The following is a 27372-nucleotide window of genomic DNA, read 5'->3' on the forward strand; positions in this document are numbered from 1 at the left end:
GTCTAATGTAAGCTTTTGTCTTCTTGGTGCATTGCTTTTAATTAGCTTCACCAGAAAAACTCACTTTAAATGGACTTCAGAAAGGATCTAAGGAAGGACTTCAATCTTAAAACTATCTATCTATCTATCTTTTTCTTCTGTTGCAGACCCACACTATTGCTATTTTTTAAGCCACGTCACTGCCACTGTATTGATGTAGGGTTATATATTAGGCATTACTCGCACAGCAGGAAACTAGACTTTCCATTTTGAATTCAGCACGAGACAGCAAAACAATTTCTTTAATAGTAAGTCACTTATTTCAATCAACCTGCTAAGTAAAGTGAAAGAGGAACACATGATTACCAATAAGTAAAGTACATTAATCATGGTACACCTCCGGCTTTAAGGTTATTGTCAAAGAGCTTTCGGTACCAAAACATGTTCAAGACTTCAAGACAGGAGAACAAAAATAACAAAAAACATTCTGTGATCATCATTAGTTTTGACTGCTCTCATGCCAAATAATTCCCCCTAATTTCAGGGATTCAGTACTTTACTCAAAACGATGTTCCTGGCATGCAAGCAAAGACTTCCAGACAGCATTCAGACCACGATGAGGCATTCAGAGTCTCCAGTGAAACATGAGCAAAAGGAATTGTTGTAGAAGCTTCTTGTGGGAGGTTTCAGGGCAAGTTTTACAGACGGACACCCTCGAAGCTGTTGAGGAAAATCCTCCCCTGCCGTACTGGAATTATTGGTCTGCTCAGACATTTTCAAATAATCTGAACGAATGAGCTAGCAGGGGTCAGAGAGGAACTTCCATAATATTGGAGATAGATGACACTGATGGACAGATGTCTGATATTTAACAAATCATTTCACTGGAGTTGTGTTGCTAGGAAACAGCTCGGGACCAGGATTATTTTCTGACACCTGTTAATAATATTAATAATAATAGCAAACATAATAACATATTCTGAATATTGTTCAAAACTGACATGATTACAGTTCCTGTATCGAGTCAAACCTTTGGCGAAACAAGCAAACAGCCTCACCCAGTTCATGAGGTTTGTTTGTAAGTGATACGCTGTAATAACAGGAATCATTCAGTTAATGCAAAGTTTCCATATAATTCTCTTCTCTTCAGCAGTTATCGGGCCATCAATAGCCTGGCTCTTCCCCCCTCTCTGTTAGGCACGCTGTGGTGCACTCCCTCAAAGTCACCAGTCAAGGTCAACAGAATGGACAGGAAAGTGCTTGGCAAAGGAGGAGATAAATCAGCTAATTAAACTGCGCTCGCTTAATCAAGGGACCAGTAACTCTTGCACCCATCGCAGCCAGTCAAGCCCAGAGTAACATTACTGCCCTGTGGAAGAGTTAGTGCCCTCTGGGAGGGATGCCCACACCCAGCGCCTCATAAAACACACAGATGCAGGGTTAATTGACTGTTCAGCACTTGTCGGCCTGCCATCCCAAGTACTGTAACAGCAAAAGTGCACTTTTTTTTTTCTTGTCTCTGTCTCCGTCTGGCTTCAGCTCCTCCCCCTCTTTTCTCAGTGAACATGATCAGCATCCTCCTTCTCTTAATTTGTAATTACCGCTAGGTGTTGTACAAGGGGAAGTGTAGGGGTAGGATGGGGAAGATTACATGAAAAAGGAGGGAATGATCAGGAGTAGTAATGATGGGATTCACTGCAAACAAACAAGCAGGTATTTCTACAGCTTTATCATTTTCTTCAGTTATTTGACAGTTAATAGGTTCCCTAAAGTGTTAATGATTTCCACGTGTTCTTTGTCACAGAAGTTGGCTCACCAAGTTGTCCAGCTCCGGATCTTCACTGAAGAAGGGCTTGTGTTCTCGCTCCTGCTGGTGCACAAAGTTTTCTATGTCCACATCAAAGCTGGCTGACGTGATGCATTCAGATCCCTGTGTGGCCTGCTCACATTTCTCAAATAACAACGCCAGCAGGGGGAACAGCGGATGTCTGAGGAGAAAGAGAGAGAGAAACAGACAGCAAGAGAGAGAGAGAGAGAGCAGCGGTTTGTATTGTTGCTGACCTTAATTATTATATTATTGATTGTGTATTTGTAGTAAATGTTGTTGTGCATCAAGCCAGAACATGAGCATCTAATAAACATTCTACTGCACTTCTAACGTCTCATCATTCTTTTGGTGCAGCCACTAACTTGCCTCCTCTATGTTTACCTCAGCTGGTGAGTTGCTACATTTCCCAGAATTCCTTTCCACAACCTTAAAGAAGAGTGGCATGGAAAATACAATTTCTCATCTACAAATAAGCACTTGCTCCTTGATTTTAAAGGGCTGACACCAAAAATCTGCTGCTAATATTTAATAGAAAGCTTAAATTGTGTCTGTGATGAATTATCGTGACTTGATGTGGCTTTGTTTTTGTTTGGTCAGTTACCTCTGATAACACGACAAATAGGCCCAGGAATGTGGGATATTAAAGTTTTATGATGGACTTGTCCTTGAAAGCAGCAGAATACATATACAAGCCTATTTACATGATCCTGTTTCCATTGGTAGATATTACCATGTTCAACACATTAAAATCTTAAAATCACTCGAGTGCTTTTCATGGACAGATTATCATGGCCATGGGCACAAGTTTGCAGAGGGTCCTTACCTACACACACACATACACAAACACACACACACTCCACTTCTGCTCACCAAGCGCTTTCTGTATATAATTGTACAGTTGTATTTCAGTTTTAGCAGTGTGGCTGTGGGGATGGGAATGTTGGTCTGCTGTATACATTATACCTGCCAGACATTAGCATGTCAGCACTGTAACTGTATGTTAGAATAAGCTCTACAGAATGAGCTCTACATTAGAAAATTCAAGGATGCACTTTCCAGACTGGACTTAAAATACAAGAAGATCAATAAACTCTAATCACAGACACATGAGCTCAGACACTTAGCCTCATTATTTACATGTGAGCCTCTCATGTGCTCTCATATTTAGTCTTTAACTGCCCAAAAAAATAAAGTAGTAATCTGTCCATGGTTCTCCTACCATACGTCTGCAAAGACATTAATGGACTACCAACAGAGAGAGGAATTCAAGATATAATATAAGCTCCACTCCGAAGCACTTCTCCCTCCCTCCCCCTGTACTTTTAATAGTGTGGCAGCTCCATGACATTCCCTAAAGGACATGCTGAACATACGCACAAGGTTCAGCAAGAGATCAAAAAAAGATCTTTAAGTGGATAGGATATGGTCCAGTGGCAGCGCTGGGCTTCACAGTGTCACCTACATTGTTAACATCTGCCTTTTTATAGGGAATGTCACTCACATAAGATCCCCCAGATACACTGTGCAATGGTCCATACTGCACTGCTGTGTGTGGTACATGCCAGAAGTACTGAGCATTTCCTGTTGGAGGAAAGTCACTGCCCTAATGGCCAGAGTGACAGAGTACTACAAGGCAATGAGGTCGCAGAAGAAGTTGGACAGAAGAATAAAAGGTTTTGGTGGATATGAATATTTGTGCCCCAAAGTGCTGCATTTCACAGTGGTGATTTCTCTTCTCCTCACTCCCTGTTCCATCGAGACTATTTCTCTACACTCTGCCCCTTTCATCCTCTCACACACTATCCTTTGTGTTACAGTACCTTTGACGAAGAGGAAACCCAGGAGACCGTCTCAAAATATGTCCCAGTCAAATGAATTATGATAGGGACTCTTGGCAGTAAGTTATATAAACCCTGTAAGCTGGTTACCGGTGGCATATTTCATTATTTTCAGATCCGGTGGTTTTAACTGTACAGCGTATACAGGAAGGGAATGATCCTGGGTTACGTTAAAGCCCCTGCACGTGGAATCTTAATGTCAGTGAGACATCTTTCAGCTTACTCTGACTGCAGGTTTTGGTTCCTTGAAAAATGGCACAATCACGATGACAACTGGTGTCATTTATGTTGTTTCTTTGAGCCCATTTATGTCAAGCTGGATCAGCGGAGGAGGGAGGTGTGTTCTGCTGTCTGACTCCTGGAGGTGCCAAGAGTCAAGACTCCTTAGTCTACATCCTTAAAAGTCAAGGTTTTAAGGATGTAGACTGAACTTCACATACCAGAGGTTGCAATAATAACTGTATGTCTCATACACCATATAGAGGAAGGCATAGGTCACTTCCTAGGTCCCATTCTTGGTCACTTCCTAGGTCCCATTCTTGGTCACTTCCTAGGTCATTTCCTAGGTCCCTTCCCGGCCTATCTGGTGTACTGTACTGCTTCCTTGGCAGGTGCTGATCAGCAGATAGATTAAATAGTAGTTTAGCTTTTGAATTCATGTTAAAAACCTCATGTCATCATAAAATCCTGTGGTTGACCTGTTTTGCTTTCACACCACAATCAGTCCACACCAAAGTTTGCTTGGAAACCCATATTTTTAGATGCTGTTGAGCAAGGCAGTTAACGCCTCAGCTGTTCCAGTGGAGCTGCTTGATGACCCACAGATACAGCAAATCTGGTTGTATGTTCACTCTCAGCCAACCAGCACTGGATAAATTAAGGCTGAATAATTCATATAGAATATATGTTGCTAAGCCAAGTTACATGAGTGTAGTGTTTTTTCTGAAAGTCTAATTGATTTTTGTGCTTAGCAGTAGTTGTTTGGTTAATGACAATCATCAACTGGAGGTCGTATTTTTTTCTTACATTGTCATTTCACACAGTGTCACTGTTGTGGACATGTAATTGTGTGTATGTGTGATGTGTGTATATTGCTCTGGCATGGAGGCAGACTGGGCCTCTGCTCAGGCTCTAACCCATGGCTCTCATTTGCAGCCTTTAATAGTCGTCTATATTATACTCTAATCTGCCTGATCCCAATTTAATGCCGCTCCCTCAGCCAGACGTGGCAGGAATACTAAATGGTGGGGGGTGTCACGTGCAGAGTGGAGAGCTTCTGTCTGTTTAATGTCTGCTTGTGATGGCGTGGAGGAGAATCTGGGTGGGGGTGAAGAAAAAGGGGGGGACTATAACAGAGAGCAAACAGGGTCACTCTCAGCACTGCAGATGGTGTCTTAACAAGTTATCTATTTTCACATTCAATTCTCTGGATTATTTTTATTACAGAGTGATTAATTCCACCAGTGAGGTGAGATCATCTCACTGTCTATTTTCCTCTATGAGTGTTAACATCTATAAACAAGGAAGGATAGAACATGTCGGCCAACAGGAGTCAGCAAAGTGACACTCTGAGTCATCAGACAAGTTGATTTGCTTCATAAACATCACACAGACACACAGACACAGACACAGAGAAATGCATCCGCTAACTAACCCATCTATTCACAGACATCTGCTGTCATGAAGATGTGGCCTGAGGACACAAGGGCATTGTGGGTAGAGCTAAAGACTGCACAAACACCTTTATGGCTGGTAACTATGCAGTGTTCATGTGTGCATCAGAAAACAAACACCAATAGCCAAGCTATAAACAAAACAAATATAGCAATTAAATGTGGCAAACCAGACGATGGCACAATGTCTCATGTGTCAAAGAAAAACAAAGGTTTGGTTCAGAAAAAGAAACTGTCATGAGGATGTTGATTCAGTGTGTATCAAACTGTTGCTTCACAAAACCCTGAAAAGATGATCAGACTTTGATCAGACGCAGATTTGCTCTACACATCAGTCATGTCTCTATCATTCCACGGCAGATTTCAAAATAAAACCTTACCAGCTTATATCCTAATGTGTCTTTGTTTTAATGAGATCTTTGTCATGTTATCAAAAGATGTTTTTGATGCTATTATGACACATTTTTTTCACTATTATTATTATTTTTATCATTATTTTACATCATCTCCACTGGATCCAGACTTATAAACCTGTAGCTACTGTAGTTACCTTTCACATTACGTGTCTTTAATTCTGGTCTTTGAGCCAAATTCTTCCTTTTTACAGCTTTTATGTTGAACAATCCAGCCACCAAATGAGACTTCTTATTTATCAGCTATGTTCTTTCTGTTGTTCCTTTTTTTTTTAAAACTGAAACAATAAAGCACGTCTTGTTTAACTATGCTGACTCAAATTAACATTCAGAAACAGTTTCATTAAACTGAAACTGCATTTGTTCAACAGACCTCGCTGAGCGTGACACAAAGCTCTTGTCGTGTTCGCTACTTTCTGCTGAGAAAAGTCGACAGTATGCGCTCAGAGGACACGTGTGAGATCATTGTGGGTTTTTTGAGATCAGCTTTACTGTTGGTGCTCTATGGGAATTGCGAGCTCTGCCTTGTTGCTGGTGCTCTGTGGCCAGAAGCCAGATTTGGAATAAATGATGGAAAAGGATAATGTTATCAAGGCAGTCAGGGTTTGCATGAGGAAATGTCTATCCTTGACGACATACCATGGCGCACAGTTGGACCTCGCCAACTTGGAGCGAGGTAAAAACACTAGCCTTCGGCGCTTTCTATGACCTTTACACAGGAAGTTGGGATTAAGGTAGATGGGGTGTGAAAAGGCATGCATTTTTATGAACGAGAACATAGCCGGATGTGTCTGCCTGTGAGTGTGTGTGTGTGAGTTCATGGTCATGCGATGTGTGTTTTCCAGTCTCCCACTACCTCCTCCAACCATCCTCAGCCCCCCCGCGTGGGCTGCCAGAAACGGCGGGTTCTATCTGCAGTGCGACGGAGTGGAGATTGCTGGCTGGGGGATCATTACAAGGGCCATAAAAGAGCGATTTACAGGACGGCCAGTGAGTGGAGTCAGCACGGTCCCCCACCCTCCAGCATGCACCGTGCTGGGTCACCAACGAAAAGCCCAAAACGGAGAATCAGAGGCCAGCAGGGAACGTGATGACTTAAACATGAAGGTGAGGGACATGGCAGCTCTAGTGACATCTGCTTTGTGGTCAGAAGCTGAGGGGGAAATAAGGTGCTACTTGATTTTTGATGTTTGATTCGAGGGCAATATATTTAAAAAAGGTAAAACAGGACGTGCCTAGATGAAAACTACTGTAACACCTAAAACCACACTGTTGTCAAGTCATGGTTATTAAAATTCAATAGCTGTTCTGGAGCTGAAATGAGCTCGTGGTGAGATTTATTTATGTATGTATGTGTGTATGCATGTGTGTGTGTATGTATGTGTGTGTATGTATCTGAAATACTGTTTCCAAGGTCAAAGGTGAAGTTTTAGTCTCAACACACATGCCAACATGGCAAGAAGCCCTCTGTCAGTCAGTGTTTAAGTGATGTGCCTGGTCAGTCTCACTGTCAATCAGCATATCAACAGCAAAATGAACTATCACACTTGGTTGTATCCTTGTCATGTAGGCTGTTACTAAGCAAAATGTGCTGAGGCTGCAAAGAATTCACCAAATAACTGCTTGTGTTATTTATAGCTTATGGTATGAACACAGAACTATCACAGAACACAGTCAGGGTTTTGACTCTTGAACCCCTTTAAGTAACCTGGTCCGACTTGAGTGAGGCCTGATCAGAACTCCTATTAAACCTATACTCTCTTGTGTATTAACATTATTATTATTATTATCAAAATATGAATTATATTCACTTTAAGTAAATGTTTATTGTGTTATTTATTGGTTATGAGGCTTTTTTCTAGATTTTTTTTCTCTTTTGTGATCTATTGTTTCCAAGATCAAGAATGAGCGTTCAGTCCCAGCTGGAATTATCTTTTAAATTTGGGTTTTATCACTAAAACTGGAGTTATCAGGTTTTCTCGCAACGAAAAATGTTAAACCTGCAGATGCAGAGCTGTGCATGAAAACAAGCTCAAATCAAAGCAGCGCAGTCATCAGAGGAACAAGTCGTGTTTGCCTGTTTTCGCAATAATCTGGCAGGCCACCAAGGGGGTACAGAAAGAGGTGGGGGTGGGGTTTGAAGGTATGTGTTTATGTGAATGTGTGTGTGAGTTGGAGGAAGAGGGAGAGAGAGTTGGCGTTCCCTCCCTCGCTCTCTCTGCTCCCCACTGTTTGCCAGCTAATCAGGCCTGCTGTACCCGCGTATATTAGAAGCCAGTTTGTGGTGGAGTCCTACTGCGTTTGCTCCCAACAAGGCCCCCGTTTCCTCGGGCTACATGTCTGAAGCACACCCTGTGTGCAGAGTTGGGTACGCACACAAATGTACTGTACACATGCGCGCACACTCAAAGATCCCCCCCGGCACAGTCTGAATACACCCTGTCTCCCTTTCTCTACTTTGCAAATTCCCCTTTTCATTCTCACGTACGGTCCTGATCTTCTGTTGGGGTTTTGTTTCTCTGAGGCCTCCTGAACCAGGAGGCTCCATCCAGCCTTTGGGTCGGATTGGCTTGTACAACATCTCTCACTGCAGAGTCTGCGCTGAGAGAGATGTTGTACAAGCCAATCAGACCCAAAGGGATTCTGGCTGAAGTCCACTGCAGGTGTATACAGATGAGACACAGGTGCCTCCAATTTCTCTTTATCATATTTGAGATGTTTCCACACCATGATTGGAGTCTAGCTATCTATCAATCTATATACACACAGAGACACACACACACACTTCATGTATTCATTTATAGCATCTTTAACAGAGAATATTATTAAGGGTAAATATTATCAATAAAGTTAATATTAAATAAATAAAGTTGACTATTGTCAGGTCTGAAAAATTCAGGTATGCCTTTAAGGCTGTATACAGCCTTGACAGCCTTCACCAATAAGATAAGGCAGTGTTTATGTAACCTGAGCAGCACAACCCGTGACAAGTCCCCACCACTCACTGCAAAATGAATGAGTGTATCAGCATTTTCATCAACTCAGAGCTTCTCTCATCTGGATGATGGTGACGGAGCAGTAAGACAACAACGTTCAGAGAGGCTATAGTAACAGGATTTTGAAAAGTGTGTGGGCGGGGGATAACACGGATTATTAAGTTGCTTAAATAAAAAAAAAAAGAAAAATAACAAAATAAAAAAAAAACAGAACATTGTGCACTTCCTTTCTCCAAAGTCAAGCGGCGAGGAAACTCATAAAAATGTGTATCTGAGAGAAACAGCCAATAAAAACCACTTGAGCTTTGACACAGTTTCCTGCATTCAGCAGCGACTGCGCACCAACACACGCTGACCTGCTAAATGGCGGAGGCACGGCCCCGTCAGACAGCGAGAGTCTTTGCGCCGCCGGAAGAGCAGCACAGTGGTCGGGGATGCATTGATGCATTGTGGCAGTGAGGATAAACAGACTTTATGGTGCATTTGAGAGGCAGACAAACACAGAGGCGAGCTCAAATGTGGCCAATGCTGTCCTTGGATGTGTCAAATTAAAAGCCCTCTCTCCCATTGCGTCCGACACCAGAGGTCCTCAAATTTTCACTTCTTTTATTCCATTAACAACAAGTGCACATGCGAGCATAAACAGACCCGAGGCTGAATAAATTCATGTATCTTTTGTAGTTTGGTGACTGTTAGCATGACAGCATGTTAACCTCCCTACAAATACACACAAACCCTTAAATCCAGTCTCAATGCAAAATACCCAGGCTGACCAGCATGAGAGAGGCTTTCAGCGAAGACCCACTATGGAGAGGAGTGAATGATAATATGCACCACACAGGGCTCTGCACTGCAACACTGGCATCTTTGTAAAGAGATCCCACCACTGTCAAAACACAGAATAAATCCAATTTTATTCCTGTTTCCTCTCACTTTCTGATGCAAATAAAATGTGTTGCATATCATGAACAACTCTCTCTTAAGCCAAGTGGAGTTTAATATGTTGGATGAGGAGGTTCTTGTAAGAAATAAATCCAAAGAACAGCTTTTATCAGTCTTTTATTCTAGACTATGTACATAATAGCTCTCTTTCTGAAATGGTGGATAGATTCATGGAAATGTGAAGTGAATATGGCTCTTACAGTTTACAGCAGACATGCAGCACTGCCTGTGAGGACTTCACTACTGTTTATATCTGATTCCTTAAATTCTTTGCATGTAAAGCAAGTGAGAAGTTAACTCCAGCAAACTCATAAAAATGTGACCTTAAAACAGCTTGTCCTGGTAAACACAGATCTTCTACCTGAGTTGTTTCTAAGCATCACAAGGACATTTCTGTAAAAAAAAAAAAAAAAAAAGACTATTATGTCTCTTTCAATTAAGTGTGTGTTTCCATCTCTGAGCCGAATCAGCCACCATCAGCTGTGAGCACTACATCCGCAACCTGAAAAACAAAACCCTTACCGGCTTTTTAATAAGATGCAGAGAATCCAGAAGGATCTTTATAGTAAATGCCACAACTCATTAGGCTAATTACCCTATCACACATTTACTCCGCTGCTAATAACAAAGTAGGCAGAGAGACAGAGAGGGAGAGAGGAAACCACACATCTCCTCATGAAGTTGGCATTCTAGCAATTAGTGAAAAGAAACATTAAAGCCCACACACACTTCCTGAGCAAAATAATTAAAGAAAAATGGCAGAGATACTGATTCTCTGTGCTTTTCCTCTTTTCAAAGTCTACAGCCCCCATATGAGCACCATGTAGAGGCAGGAACACTAGCAGATCAGACTTCTATTAAAATAAGAGTGCTATTTGTGTCTTTTTTTTTTGCATAATTTGACTCACTGTGGGAGACAGTGACTTGTGAAGTCAAATTTAATTGCGTTTATAACAAGGTAACAAGGTGTGTTTAGTCATTTGCTTCTTGCACGGACAAAAATAATTCCAAAATTCTAATCTGTTCTGCCTCCTCTGAATACCGAACAGCAAGGATTTCACTTAAGAGCTACAAATAATCATATTTAACAGCACATGCTGCTGAACCCTCGGCTCCTCCCGCTCCCTGAGCTCAGTGCTGCCTCTGACACTGTTGATCACAACATTTTAATTGGCCATCACACACATTTACAGACTCAGCTGGCTCTATATTCTCCATAGCACCATTAAAGTGGGAAGTAACTCAACTTCCCATCTCATTACTTTACCCTTGTGCCCCTGTTGTGTCACATAAAGACACTGATAATATACAGCTGTATTTGCCTGTAAAACTCAATGATAAAGACCTTTATACTCTTTAAAGGGTTGCTTAGCAGACAGATATAACTTTGCTATCGACTTAATGATAGCAAATCTGTAGTTAAAGGGGCATTCCACCAATTTTACATATGAAATTAAGTTTACTTGTCATGGTTAGTATGACTCAGCATGTGAAAACAGCAGCGTAATATCTTCTGTGGGACAACAATGCATGCGTGTTCTTGCATAATTCTCCTGTCATGGGTCCAAAGACATGCAGGTCAGGCTAAAGGACCAGTGTGCAGGATTTAGTATTATATAATGTTTGTCTACAGGTTACACAAATGAGATCCATGTTAATTAGTCAGCTTGCTGTTGAGGTGTGAGGTGTTGGGTGGTATTTTCTTTCCCACTTTGGACAGAGCTGTTTTCCTCTCTTCTTCTGTTCATGTTAAAAACTGTTTTACATTAATTAACACACAGGAGAGTAGAAAGACAGATCTCAGTTCTTATTGAAGCACTTAAACTAAGCAACAAATGAAGCAGCATTATTAGCATTAATGTATTCTCTATAGAAGACAACAAGAGAGCTGGATGTGATGCACTTCTAAATAATATAATAATACAGTCTTTGCTACACTGTTTTGTTGCTGCTGTGTGCTGCTTCTTTACTCTTCTATGTAGTTTAGAGAGGGAAGAGGAGAAAAGTGGAGGTTAAAAAAAAAAAAAAAACCCATGTGGAAGTGGAAAAGGGGCTGATTTACTGATTTGGACCGCTCCTCCACCCCACCCCCAACCACCAAACCAAGCTGCTTCAAACATGGCTGCTCACATCAAAGGCAGCCTTGTATCTCAGAGGAGCTGCTAAGGACTTTACAGAAGCTCGCCTCAGGCCTGAGCGCGGGGGCTCGCACCTCCTTAGACAGCAGTGGCGGATACCCGCGAGTGGGACCCGAGGAGCCGGGACAGGCGGCCCAACACAGTCTGCAGTGTCATCGTTACTTTACCAGACAGTGCAGGGCAGCTTGTGCCTCATTTGGCTCAACAAATGTAGTTAGTTGTTGGTGTGCTGCCTACACCAGGAGATCACCCAGCGAGATTAAAAATGCCTGTATTTTGAATAATTTACTTCATAAATAGATAATACAAGCTCATTATAAGGGTGCATCAATATTCTAGTGATAAGCTGAGAGAGGAGTGAGGTGTTTTTTTTTTTTTTTTACTGGTGTTTTGGGTTTCACCCAGCAGTGATTTTTTTTCTTCTCTTATTTTTCTACACCTAACAAGGTGGTGCCTTCGAGGGGCTTCTACATGGCAAATAAAAGCATAGAATTTGGAAAATATGTCAGTAGGGTGATGTGTAAACATCCTTAAATAAAGGAAACAAAAAAAGAAAAAAAAAGGAAAAAAAAGGAGGAAAAGCTTCTCTATAGTTCAGTGTGGAAATCGTCAGACATTTCACAGTGCTTTTACTCAGAGCTTAGTGCAAATTGATTTTAAATTTACACATCGCCTTTAACAAATGGTGATGTTCAGATGTATCCATTCTGACACATGATGAAGTCTCTTTTCACAAACTGTGTTGTCTACCTAAGTCTGGTTCTTTTCTATGTTGAGTGGCTTCACCTAAACTAGTAGTCCGATTCTAAAGTGAGGTCTCTAGGACTTGAAGAGTGATGCTTACCTTTGAAAATTGCTGTTGGCGTGAAAGAGAAATAAATTACGTTTTACAATTAAAGTCTGGAGTCATGCTAAAACCTTACACAAAACAACTCTGCTTTCCCAGTGAAATTTCAGACATCATTTTGGTCATTTATTTGAAACTGTAACTGTGTTTTCTGGGTGTTTATAATCCAATACAATACTGGAAAGCAGTGGAAAGTTTTTCCACTCATTCATTTGCTCATTGTCTCAGCCTCATAATGAGAGACATTACAGCATTATACACAGTATACACTGTGCAGAAGTCAGAGAAACAGCCAAACTATTGCTGCTATATCAAACGCTTATATTCAAGTCAATTTATCAAATTCAAAGAGGAAATCGAGGGTGCTTCTGCTCGCCTCTGATGAGCGAAAGCATTCAATGAAGGTGCTCTTTGGCTTAAGAACGATGCTAAATGAAAATTGAAGGATGTACCCTTCAAGTACAATTTTCAAAAGCTTTTATGTCATGGCTAGTTTCAGAGAACACATTAAAAACAGCACTACCGCTTGTGGCCTTCACAGGCGCGTAGCACGTCAAGTCAATTTAATACAATTTCTTAAAGCCAGCGTGAGGCTAGAGAGAAAATGCAATAATTATTTCAAAGAAGGAACAACTGAAGGGAAACTCAAGGGCAGAATAGGCCTAGTGTATATTGCTCTAGCTAGCTTGACAAATTTCCAGCCTCATAGTAACATTTAGTGTTCAAAAAATGGTGTTTCACTGCTGGTTGACCATGGTAAGGGCTCTTTGTTGACTGGGAGGATCTGGCAACTGTTTTGGTTGCTGTTCATTCAGATTTTGCATCGTTCACTAAAGACAGACACATAGACCCTATAATAACATATAAATGTCTCATGGGAGATTGAACCAACCTGTAAACAGCCCTCTTGTCAGACTCAAGCTGGGCCTGAGGGTCAAGGGTCACACTGACAGAGGTATTTCCTGCTGCAGTGGCTGCTGGGATATGGACCTGTGGGGTCTTGGTGTTCTGCTGAGTGGTGCCCGTCATCTGTGGACACAAAAAAATGTATCACAAAATTACTTTTAGCGTGTTTGCATGCTAACATTTGCTACCTAACACGAAACACAGTCCATCTGAAGTTGCAAATTTCATTAGTTTTGTGAATGTGGGCACCATGAGTATCTGCACCAAGTTTCATAACAATCCATCTCAGTAGACGACCGACCGACATTGTTATCCCTAAGTCCCTAAACCGCAAACAAACCATGATTTGCTTATAATTAGCTTTAGCATGAGCTTCACGTGCTCACATGATCACAGGGTTGTCTCGTGTGCATGAGTATGCAGCTGCTTGTAAGGTCTAAGTCGTTTTTAAATCACTTTTCAGGAGGAGTAAGGTGCAACCTGCACTGACAGACTACAAATGAGGATGAAGCTGGAATGAGTAATTGTTGCTTGACAGGTCAGTAGCCTTCTAATGAAGCTGTTAAACAAAATGAATGAGACAGGATAGATTCAGTAATTGAACAAGGCATGTTCGGCTCACATATAGATTCCTGTTAAAAGATAAATATTCAATTTGTGTTTAGCAACAGAACAGTGACACTTCAGTCACTGTGTTCACAGCTGGTCAGATTAAATGTAGATTACTGCTGTACCATACAGCCTGTATTCTATTGCTCTGAACCACAAGAACACTGGTGGTTCAACTTGGAACCATTAGAGAATCTGTTAAGTTCTCCTGGTGTTATTTGTGCTGTGGGGCAGGCAGAAGAGTAGCATGCTTTACAAACATGATCCATTGTCTTCCTTATACTTTACCCCACTTTCCTCTCCCTCATTCATTCTCTCTGAGGAAATGAGTCTAACAACCCCCATTCCCCCTGCCTTTTTTTTTTCCAGTAAGGGTGGGGTAGGAGGAAGCTTCAAGTCTTAATCCCAGCACCAAATGGAAAATAAATTAGCTTCTTCACACTTAACTAGCTCTCATTTGCATTTGCCGAGCGCATAGACTGCAGCTCGGGAGCTCTCCCCTGGCACTAATCCTCTGGGCGAAAGCAGACAGAGGTGGTGTGGACGTGGAGGAGGGTTCGGCGGTCAGATGAACCTGCTCTGCTTCACCTCCATGGGACGGTAAGCAGTGTTAGACAGAGCTTGTGTCCAGCCACAGTCAGGCTACAGTAATTACGCTGACCTGTTGGTGGCATCACGTGCTGTGTTGAACCCTGCAGCCTGAGGCTTGACCTTTCATTCTTATACTTTGACATACACTGTACAACCCTACACACGTCTTAATTATAAAATGCAATTCAACCACATGAAAAATCATTTTAATATTCCTATAGACACTAACATTATGTTTGTGGTGCTCAATAGTTAAATTACTCATCATTTTTGTCGCTTTTAATGTATCACTATAATATTCTTGTAATACTGCTATGTGTGTCCTCACTATAATGTCCTATTACAATAAAAAATCCTATAATATTCCTGATATTAAATTTTACTTTGATGGTCTCCATAGCGACATCACAGCACTGCCCCTCCCATATCCCAAGGGTTTGTTAATAAGAGGTCAAACAGGGGAGTGTGGTCTAGTTGACCCAAAACATTAATAGCATGACATGACATATTTTATAATATATATTTATATAATTTTATCAGCGATTGACTTTTTTACAAAGAAAATATAGTTGTCCATGCATTGGCCACATAACATATAAAACATGAAATATTTCCTAATTTAATGTCATAACAATGCATCATGATCATTTCTGTACTTTGTCACATTAAAGAGTTACTTCAATATTTTTCTACACACTGAGCGTAAAGGACAAAATTATTATTACTATAATTTTTTATTAGTCATTATTATTACACTGAAGAATCGATGTCTGTGAGGAGGTAAAACCACACTCCACAAAATGTAAGGGTCCATTCTAACTTTTATCAGTTTTAGTGACAATATTTGATGCTTTCATACAACCATGAGGTCTAACTGCATCAAAGAAAAAGTAAATAATAATAAATTCCTAGGCTTTACAATAATATATGAATATAATATAACATAACATTTATTACACTATGAGTTGGTACATCAAGCACTGAGGTAAACTGCACTGAAACCTCTGACCTGTTGGCTCTCCTGGTACGATGGTGGAGGAACACTCTGGGTGGCCATCATTGTCACTGCAGGTGCTGGGGACACATGTTGCATCATGGGATAGCTTCACATTGAGACTGTGAAAGAACACAAGGGGGGGAAAAAGAGAGAAAACATGAATCCAGTGCAAGTAGTGATTGTAAATTCTATTATAGCAGCAGCCACCAGGTGCTGCTATGATTAAATAATAGGAGATGGGTTTCTCACACAGCATCTCGCTCCCTTCCCTCTCCCACTTCTTCTCCCCCTCTCCGTTTACTAATTCATTTCTTTATTTTGCTCTGTCTCTCCTCAGACTCCCTCTGCAGAGCTGACAGAGAAGCCGGGATGATGTATTAATACTCAGTGATCTAAAACGCTACCAAGCAGAAAGAAGCAAAGCAACACAAACTCAACCATAGAGCCCTTTACAGAAATACTTTACATACCAGCAGGTTCATAATGACATCGCAAACAAACCCGACTACTTGTTTACAAATTACAGACAGCTATGCTTATTTACTAATTACAGCTGGATTTAAAGCAACGCATTGTGGTGGAGTCACCTTGGTCGTCTCTATGTGTTGGCTGCTGGTGTTGTTGTTGCGCTGTTACCAAGCCAATCAAGAGGGCTAATTAGGGCTCTTGTTGGTGGGCTAATTGCTATTGGCCAGAACCCCACAGGGCTGAGGGCTGTACCCTGTGGAATGCCGCTGTAACCATCACCCCCACCCCCACTGAAGGAGCTAATTGTGTTACACACAAACACACATAGACCCCTACCATTGCCCCAACTTACTATAGGCAAGCACAGCAGGTGCTCTATCCTGAAGCTACATATAACCTATGTGTATACACTGCATGAAAATGTCTCGTAAATTACCTTTTTGACCCGAGGGAGGGGAAAGGGATGTTCTGATAAATGTGATGATGAACTTTATTAAACCTTTTTATTTATCAGATTTTACCATTTTTAACCAACGTTGAAAATGAAAGTGAGGCCTGATCTCGCAAACTGATTGATACAGACACTACAAAGTTCAGTTTAAACACTGTGCATCATCAAAAGAATATTTCCTCAAAGTTCAAATGTTCAATGGACAGCCTGAGCTACTGGACTTATTGGAAAAATGGCTCATAATGTCACACAAAGCCTTGTGTGGTCATGAAAAGCAGTCAGCAATTACAATGGGCTGGTGCACTTGGACTGAATGGTATTGACCTAGAGGAAAAGGCTTGATTATAAGCTAGTGAAATGGAACTGGAACATCAGAGCAAAATCTCTGCACCGGTTGCAACTTCCCTTCAGAGCTACCGCCTCAGGAAATAAAAATTTGCTGTAAATTCACCTGACCACTAAAGCTGAGGATTTGTAGTATGTGACTCTGAGTTGTGAGATTATGGCCTGATGAAAAGAAAGTATAACAGTCATATAATATGTTTTACAAGAATGTCATGCAAGGATTTTAGAAAAACTATTACCTGAACATCACAGGAAAAAAAAGGAACATATACCAAAACATACAAGGATCTTGCTAGAAATTTGTAATAAACATTACAGGAGTATTAATCGTATATATCCTCTATTCCATGCTTTATACTCCTCCTATAGTCTCACACATCTGTGTGTTGAGCCCCATGCTCCCAGAATAAAAGGACTCTCTTTGGGTAGTTTTCATCTGCCAAACAGGAAGTGATGCAAACATTTCATCCCTTTCTTCAGAATTAGGACAGTGCGTGACAGACGTTCCCAGACAGTGAGATCATCCCCCACTGAGACCCAGACCCTGGCAATGTCTCTGCATGGAAAAGTCAGAGACAAGACAACCGGCTGAGACCCAACTCAGAGTGAGTGGCATCTGAACCAGCCACTGCTGCCAACATCCTGATGTTAAATGCTGGTTTAGTTTCATTGATGAGCTTTAATTTGGGGTTTTAGCTGCAAATCTGCATGTTTTATCATGTCATACTGTGTCTGTGTGTGCTGTGTATGCGTGTGTGTGTTCAGTGCAGTACAATATGAGCATGACTGTTTGCACTGTGTGCGTTCACATTTGTTTGTGTGCCATGTGCATGTCTCTGCGAGTCATTTTGTGTACTGATTGCGTCTTCTGGTTTCTGTTCTCATTCCAACTGGTATCAGCTGAAAGGCATCTTCTCTGTTATCAGTCCTCATTTTAATTGCAAATGCAGCGAGCGTGTTAGTGATTAAATGGAAAATTGCACATTAATTGATGAGACTGAAGATAAAGCAATTCCAATTACTGCACAGTATTTTAGGCGGCTTCTCAAGTTTCGCCATCCCTCGAAGGAATGAGCCACCGAACGCCAAATTTGAGCAGGCAATCGTGCATCCATAAATAAACACACACAAACTGCATAACATGCTCAAACGCACGCCATACCACGGCCGCTGAAGCGTGAATGTACATGCGAGAACAGACGAGATCGTTGCAAAAACACCAACAAACAAGATATTTAATTTCAACAGTGAAATTAAATGTGAAAAAAAAAAACTTGCTTCATGAAACTATAAGTAGAAATCTTGAAAAAGGACACAGTAACCATCGCACAACCGCTCTTTCTCTGAACTCACCAAAGGTGTACGGTTACACAATAAGTCGTAAAATTCATTTTGAGGACAAATGACATGTTTGTTCCTCAACAAAGGCCTTTGAATTATCACAGTGTTCATAATTCATATCAATTGAAAAGTGCCTGTAGTCGCAATCAAAATTCAAAAGCAAGCATAAAATGGAAAATGAGAAGTAGGCATAAAATTATTCCAACAAACATCAAAGGCTTTTATGAATTTGGATTGGAGGCACTCGTACTCTTTCATCGGATTCTGTGCAGTTCGAAACGCTTCTATTCAGCATTCAATTTTCCAGCAATTCTCAGGCATAGAACGGGGCCTGTGCTGCATTGATGTAAGGTTAGTCAGTGGCATAGCTGCAGTTTCACTCCGTTTACCACTAACATTGAAATGAAAATCCATATCTGGTTACATATGATGTGATCACTGCCTCTGGCCTCCACACTTCAACTCTGTCTGCGTTGGTTTGAAGGTGAATTCATTGCACAGTGTCGAACTTCTATTAAATGTGAAATGGGAACGCTTCCCGCTGCAAGCCAAGGACGATAAAAAGAAAACGAATCCTCCTTGTGATTTAAACACAGAAAGCTGCCTCGTGGAGCACATGTCTTGCAATCCAGATCGTGACCTGGCAGGGGTTTGGCACCAGATCATTAAAAACAAGACTTGTGGCAGATAGAGATGTGATCCTCTCTCATGTGGAATTATCAACACTTCACTGACTGCAAAATCAGGGTAACGAAGGAGTGAATAGAGGTGCCAGGGTTGACACAGTCACACGGGTTTCTGAGAACAGGTAATGGATTCATTCCTCACACGTAAAAACTGAAAATAACCATGTTGTTGAGTTGGCTGTTTGATACCACCGGGACTGTGATATTCTGATTTTTATAGCTCTGTCAAACACCATTCCACTCACTCTGCTACCAAACCAAAGACAGGCGATGATTCGAGTGGAGGGAATGTAGTATGATGAGCGTTTACAACCTATTAGCCGCTTTTAGCATTACACACCCGAATCTCCAACTGTCGGTGGTCGAGTTGCATTGTGGGTAGTGTAGGGCATTAAGTTTTGGCAAGGAAGAAGAACTCTCTGCTGCATCGATTTTGACCCTTTTAGTTTAAACTGTCCATTGCCAGTCCGATAATGTTACAGCAGTGTGGAGTTGCTTTTATGGGATCAAAAAAGTGATTACAGTTCATCCTGGGGGGAACCTGAATGTCTGAACCAACTTTCATGTGAATCCATTCAGTAGTTATTGAGAGATTTTAACTCAAAACCACAAATGTCAACCTGACGGTGGAGTTAGAGATAAAGTCAGGGGATCACCAGACTCATTAGGATTCATCCCCTGGGCATCACTGATATCTGTACATTTCACGGCCATCCATCCAACAGTCGCTGAGATTTTTAATTCTCGACAAAAACACCGGCTGAGCCAGGCTGCTAGCTAACACACACTCATAAACAAGTGAATGACTTGTGTTTTACATAGGTAGTTTTGTTTCTTTTCATTGTTTAACTTTTTTGATGGGATCTAGTTGTGATTTCATTGATATCCCTGACGTTACAGTATATAAGTATCTGTGTGTATGTGTGGTGTGTATGTTTTTATACATGGCTGCAGGACAGAGAACCGAAAGCTCATCTGAACACTGTGGATTCTCATTTCCACTTGACTCTCACTGAAGAACTGATCCAACAACTAGACCTTAAAATAAGTCATGTTGATATTTACGCATGTGGTTATTTATTTCACTTAGTATTGATTGATTACCAACCAAGCTCTTCTTAGCGCATTCAAAATTTTCTCCATGCTTTTTTCTCAACAAACCAGTAAAAGCCTCTCAAAATCACATGTGAAACAGTCCATTTGCTTCTATTACCCACAGAATTGCTTGGGAAAAAAAAAAAGAAATAATTTTACAAGGGCAGCCTGCAATTCTGAGACAAATTAGCCCAATTCCCATGATGCCAATTTCTTAAAAAAAAAAAAAAAAAAAAAAAAAAAAAACAACAGTGCAAAGGCTTGTCTGGCTTAACTCGTGATCGATTAGATCTGCTTCTCGGAAACCTGAAGTGTTCCATAAATAATACTGTATCATGAGCACACTCATGAAATAGAGACAAAGATAGATTCAAATCCACCTTCTAAACGTTGACGCCATGACAGATTGCAGCACTTTAACCCGTTTTGATATCACATCACGCGCTACATGCATAAAGCAGAAGCCCAGTTTTCTGTGGATGTGCCTTCATTTGGACATTCTCCCATCAAAATCTCATTTAATCTGCTCTGTTTGAGTTTGCTGGTTAAGAGGTTGACCTGGAGATGCAATGAATAACATTTGGAAGTGGGTATGTCACCTTGGTCAGATATTATGCATCTTGATGCCCTGCAAGAGAGAAAGATGAATAAATAAATCAGGTGTTTTTGAATATGAGTAGGATCTAATCATCACCTTATTGTCAGGCCTGATTTACAATGCAAACACCAGGAGGCGAGGCCTTGATGGCGTTGAGTAAACTGGTGGAGGGAAGGGCGGAATGGTAATGAGATTGGGGTAGGGGGGAGGGGGAGCCCTGTTTACACATTTGCGGTCGGACTCAACACAGAAATCGGAAAACACACAGATCAGAGCGCAAACACCCCACACACACACTCGGGAATGGGCATGCATGCAAACACAGGCATGTACTGTATATTAATGCACAAATGCCAACACTAAACACAGAGATAGCAAAGCTTCAACCAGTGTCATCCTGAGGGCAATATCACACACACACACTCTCGCACGCTGTGTCTCGCCTTACACACATACATCCGCACACACGCACACACTCAAAGGAGTGAGTGCATTCACAGCCAGAGGCAAAGATAGTCTCACCACTGGTCTTAGGGCTACAAATAACCCCCAGGCTAAAGAGAGCTCAACACATACTGCAGTCAGGACCCAGTCCACACTCCCAGACCACCTCATTAACCTGAGCCAGCAGCCCTCCCTCCCTCCCAGCCTCGCAAGACCCTTCTCCTCACCACCCCGCACTTACAATTCATACCAGTATCATTTATTCATCTGCTCTTGTTGATTGGACTCATCCTCACCCACAAGATAGATAAGGCGTGGATCTGAAGCCTGGTGAAGGACGTTCCAACATTGTTGGGAAAATTGTTAACTCCGGGTTCAGCGAGATCACAGCGAAAGTGGCGAGGCACGGTGGATTAATGCAGGCCGCTGTTTGAAAGATTTGATCTCAAGGGTTGAAGGGGAGAAGTTTGTGCGTGATTTCATATCCCTGCTGTGTTCTGGAAGTGGCTCGGTGATGCCTTATTGCAAATATTGCAGCTGGGTATACAGAGCAAGATGTTCTGTTGTTGAAATAAGATTCACAAAGAAGAAGCGAGCGCTTCTGTGGTCGCCGCTTGGCTGAGCGTGTTCAGTCACAGGAAGCAGAAAGCAACTCACCCACATGCAATTTGCACAAAATCAGCCCAGTGTTGTGTTAACCTACTGTGTATGAATCTGGACTACTGAGTTAGCTACTGAACAAGGACCGGTTAATTAAATGATCACAAGCCAGAGTCAGCTATCAACAAACTGCAAGGCTCAGAATTCGTTACAGTCGTACAAGGTTAAATCTTCACAAGACAACTTCTCCGTCTGTTCAGCAGCTCAGCAGGAGGAAAAAAAAATGTCAATTAATTTTACTTTTTTCTTTTTTTTTCTTTAGTAACTTGTATTTTTTTTTAATTAAAAGCAATAAGCTGCACCGTCACTGCCGACATGATGAAGAACACTGAGTCCTTTGGTGTTTTCCTCTTCTCACTCATGGGCACTCCAAAGCTTCCACTGACTCGTCCTTATCAATTTTCCAATGACATTTTATGCCTGAATTTCAATTTATAACCTTTCCAGTTTATTCTTTCATTCTGAACTTCTTAATGAACGTCCTCCACATATTCAAATATGCCCCACAGCCATAATGAAGACACAAGGATTTCCCTGGGGTATACGAGTTTGCAAGATTCATCTCTTTCTTTCTAACTGCTGACAATGGCGGCAGTGCACCAGTCTGACTGCAATTCTTGTTTTCTTTGTATTTATGCAAATGTTTGTTTGGATATTACAGATTCTGGTTTGATTGTCTTCCTTCCTGCTTTTAAAAATTAGATTAAAGTCTCCAGTAGAATGGATAGTGGTAAAATTACAGTACAGTGGAAATTTTTGGTAATTCCCAGAGGACTGGAGCAAATAACCTTATTAGCATAGCTAAAAGCTCTTATTATAATGAGGTGATTTTTATTTTATTTTTTTTTCTGAAGAGGCTAAACATATAAGACCAAGATGAAAAGAATATTCAGGCAGCAGGTAAATGAGTCTAGCATCTTTAATCATCTGTATTAAGAGGCACCTGATTTTAAAATTTTACCTTTTACGTCAAGAGTTTATATTCATGTCTCTATTCTACTGATGCTTTTTCAATTAAAAGGCAAAGCATGTGTCAAAACTATCAACTCTCCTAAAAGTGGAACGAAGAATTTGTTTTTATATTAACAGGGTTTTGTTTACTTTAATTTTCTCTTGTATTAACCTAATATTAATATTAATAATGTCACTGGCATGTCTTTATTGTGCCGGAATCAAGAATTTTGAACAAAAATGTTTAACAGTGCATGAAACTATATATATATATATATATATATATATATATATATATATATATATATATATATATATATATATATATATATATATATATATATATATATATATCTCAACATAGATACAGGTAGATAGATATGATAGATTGATAGATAGATATACTTTAAAGTAAAATGCCAAAACATCATAGTGAGCACTTATTAATGTGAAACCAGCTTCCCATTGGCTACAGCTCAAATATGCCAGCACAGAGGTTTGTTTGCTCCCAGTAGGCTGCAGCACGCTCCTCAATCCTCCCACATAAAAAATAAGAAGAAGAACATGGACATGCTCCGCTACATATACGGCGCACACATGGCAAACATGGCGCGCAGCGACCAAATGGTTGTCGGACCTGCTTCAGTGAACTTATTTTTGTTTCAGCTCTGTCGTGGATAAATTTACACAAACTGGTGCAGCATCATTTCCTAAAACAAACACGCACACACACACACTCTCATACAGGCACATGCACACACACTCCTGGGGAGAGGGTGGGTGGGGTGGGTGGAGAGTGCCAACAGTGCACTCCCCTTCACCAGCAAAAATAGCACTGCTACAGCGTCTGAGCAAAAGCGCTCAGAAAACCATGAGATGAGATGATGTTCAGTAGATTTCAAGCCACATTCATTTAATGATAGGTGTGGAGATTCTCTCTCTGTCTTCACAATAAATCCAATGAAAAGACCAAAGACAACAGTGAACTGATCCCACTAAGTACTGTTGTACTGAATATCCACTCTTCCTCTGTTCCATTGAGATCCATTGTTGTCCAAAAACTATTAAAAACATATCAATGAGCTGCACTGTTGTGCACTGGGTGACAAGCTCAGTTATTACAATGAACTGTTTATTTGGAGTCAGTCCCACACACACCTTCCTGCTGCCCTGATTACTCAGTAGAGCACCAAATCTGCAGCTAAAAATGTTCTATTTACTCCTGTTCAAGTAACATTTGCTAAAACTACAGTGCCCAGCGGTTTTGGAAAATGACTGAGTCTTTTTTTTACCAATACTCTAAGTCTACAGTCCTGGTATCTGCTCACTGAGGCTGTACGTATGCAGTGCTTTGAGTTAAATGCAAACATCAGCATGCTTACGTTCCCAATCGCAAAGTCCTCCAACCTAAACGAACATATATGTCATTTGTTCTGCTACCCTTAGATATGATGCATTCAAAGCTTGCCAGCAGCAGGCGTCCCCGACCTTTGTTGTCATGGTAACAACAATATGACTTATAGGAGAATACCAGTGGCAGATGTACTGGATCTTTGTTGTCACTGTAACAACGATAAACATGTGTTTAAGGTGGTGGAACAGTCGCAGTTTGGGCAGATTTAGGCAAAAAACAAACAAACAAACAAAAAAAACTACTTGGTTAGGTTTAGTAAATGATCGTGGTTTGGGTTAAAATAAGTGCTTCCATAAGCTTGGAGGACTTTTGGCATAAAGTTAAGGTTGTGTTTAAAAGAAAGAACACTGACTGACACACAGGAATACGGACAGTCTACAGTGTGAAAGTCCTGTGCTTTGTTGACCCATCCATCCACCTTACACGGACTCTCTATAAACTACGTCACCTGTCATGACTGCAGCCACTAGAGGTCACCTAACAATAAAACCCAACTATGGGTCGTAATAATCTGCCGGACAAAAGACCTGTGGGCTTGTTTTTAAGGGAGGACAGTCTCTATTTAAGTTTAATGTTTACCATGTTCATCATCTTAGTTTAGCATTTGTTAGAGCTAATCGGTCTGTGGTAGGTGCAGTGATCATATCACATGCCCTGGCAGGTCTCCTTCACATTCTCATCATCTAGATGATGTACAGCTTCATTAATTATGTCTTGATTAACAGTGTTACCAGTCTCAAGAGGTTTAGTGTGAAATACGTACGTATACACACGTTCTTTCATGTACCCTGTGATCCATTCAGCTGTGTTCAGCCATCTCTAAGAATAGCAGCTAGGACATTTTAATGCTGAAAGGTGGTGCAGGGCCGGGTGTCTGCGTCTTGCGGTCAGCACACAAACACAGACACACAGACACACACACACGCACTCACAGGAGGAGCATTTCCTCTGCTAAGCTGATAACCATCAGAACACCGAAGGTAGAAAAATTCAGGCAAAATTGGAACGGCCAAGCTCATGGAGAGGAAACGTAATCTACAAGAGCTTCCACGCTGAATCCTTTCTAGACACTTTGCTCTTTGATCCCCCCTCGCTTCCCCCCACCCCAGCCCACTTCAGTCCTCTTCTTCCTCCTCGGCTGTCATGTTTGCCGGCACATACATTGTGCGGCTTATCTGCCGTTGCATCTGCAAGGTTTCTTTTTTTTTTTTTAAATGGATACCTTATCGCTGTGAGAGAGTGCCATCCGTGTCACTCCGGAACAACTTTAGCTACTGGTTAGGACGACGTGACTGACAAGTGAATGACACAGGATGCAGGGTGGCTTGTTCACTTTAAACTGATTACAGAAACAACTCCAACTCAGAGCCATGTGACTTGTCTAAGTGATGCAGGTAACAGTGATTCACTTTCTTCCTTGCATTAATTTCAATGAAACTAGCTGAAGTGAGCTGATAAAGTGAAGCAGCGTACTTGGTCATGTGGTGGGGGCAGGTATTAAAACCTTTGTGTAAGAATGTGTTACTGTTTTTATCTGAATTCTGCAGCATGCTGACAATGGCCAGAAGGTTCAAAACAAGCAGAGAGCAGTACGCAAACAGAGCACAATCGAAGCACATCATCAGCTTCTGGTGCTTCTCAGGTTAGTTGGCATAGTCTTGGTATATTTCCTTAAAGAGCCAGGCTTGACAGTAGTGTGGTTTCTAATCACTGCAAAGCAAATACAGTTCACTCCTACGTAAAGTTTAATGTTATCCGACGGAATCAGCAGAGTTTGGAAGCTAAAACATGAAGACCAATCCAACACAATACTCCTGCAATAAATAAACCTGAACGATACACTTTTCTGGCACCGTGTCGGTGTGTGTTTGGTCATCTGAGGCTGTGGTTTGTCATCATGTTGTATCAGATTGCAGTGCATGCACACTGAACAGTGTTTAGCTCCCTTAGACACGTTTAGGCACTTTCCTGTTATCCATGCTACAGCCAATCCTTAAAGAATAACACCAGTGTATAATTTTCCGTATCAGCAGGAAAACCACAAATGTGTTCACCAGTCAGTACATACCTCCTCTTCCACCCTCACTAGTATGTGTGTAAAGATTGGAAAGTTTGTCCTGAGGGTGGCGACACAGGGTTTATTCTCTGACATCTCAGACTCAGCTCATCAGGCTCAGTTGTTTATAGGATACTCATTTATTTGCCTAACACATTTTACAGGGAAATGTAATTCAGTGTCCATGTTTGTTTTTTGAGTACATTTAGGGACCTTGACTAAGATTAGGGAAGGACTGCGGTTCCCAGCGTTTACAAGTAGTGGGAGTGCCTAAAGATAACCATAACATGAATCATATTTTAGTTATCCTGTGGGTTCACTGGAAGGCAACTGGACTTCTTGTTTGAAGCTTGAAGACCTTTCACTTCTCATCCGAGAGGCTTCTTCAGCTCTCATATTTTAGTTGCCACACAGGAGCTACATAAATGAATTTGTGGTTGCAAATGAGGATTAAAAGTAATTTCTAAGTGGCAGGGTTGCTATGTCTGTTTGTTCAGCCTCAGCTCATTTGTACTAACTTGGTTCAGCTAAATAAGGTTTATATGTCCACCATAACCTCGTGAAGATGCATGGCATTAAGTTTAGGATGTTTTCTTATAAGCATGCTCACAACAGTACGTAAGTAATCGAATACAATATCGCAGAAAATCACCCTTAACTTGTTGATATGGTCTTTATATCCAAACCATTAATAGGCCTGCATTTAGTGTATAACAGGATGTTACCATGGAAACGTAACTAATGCACACCATGAAAAACAGTAAGTGGATTCAGGTGTACACATGTCTCAGGGAAAGACTCTCCAGATAATATTCAGAGATGCCACTTTCAGCTTTTGATTGGGTTGAAATTAATATGAAATGAACACATTACTCAAGATGAAGTGGTTATTTACCTTCCGTCTCCGGAGATGCTGCAACATGCTAAACCTAGAAGTCAGGGTCTCAGCTGAAATGAACATACTTCTGTGGGACTTCACTGATTTTCATCCTCAGTCTGCAGTCTGAATTTTGGAAATCTGAGTCTCCAACACAGTTACAAACAACAGAAAATGATCCCCTAGGTCAAGTTTGTCTTGGATCTGCCGTTTAAACAGATAGTTGAAC

At 41.1% G+C, this 27372-nt stretch overlaps 1 protein-coding gene across 1 annotated transcript in view; it reads right to left on the reverse strand.

Annotated features, from left to right (window-relative positions):
- Window positions 1-27372, reverse strand: part of pknox2 (pbx/knotted 1 homeobox 2) — a 78732-nt gene that overhangs the window by 12709 nt on the left and 38651 nt on the right. The window contains exons 3-5 of the mRNA XM_041051504.1: window positions 15770-15876; window positions 13547-13683; window positions 1796-1967 (exon numbers count right to left, since the gene is read on the reverse strand). Of these exons, the coding sequence (XP_040907438.1) occupies window positions 1796-1967; window positions 13547-13683; window positions 15770-15856 (396 nt within the window). The 5' untranslated portion in view covers window positions 15857-15876. The remainder of the gene's footprint in view (window positions 1-1795; window positions 1968-13546; window positions 13684-15769; window positions 15877-27372) is intronic.

The sequence above is a fragment of the Toxotes jaculatrix genome, chromosome 12, assembly GCF_017976425.1.
Source record: "Toxotes jaculatrix isolate fToxJac2 chromosome 12, fToxJac2.pri, whole genome shotgun sequence".
Lineage (NCBI taxonomy): Eukaryota > Metazoa > Chordata > Actinopteri > Toxotidae > Toxotes > Toxotes jaculatrix.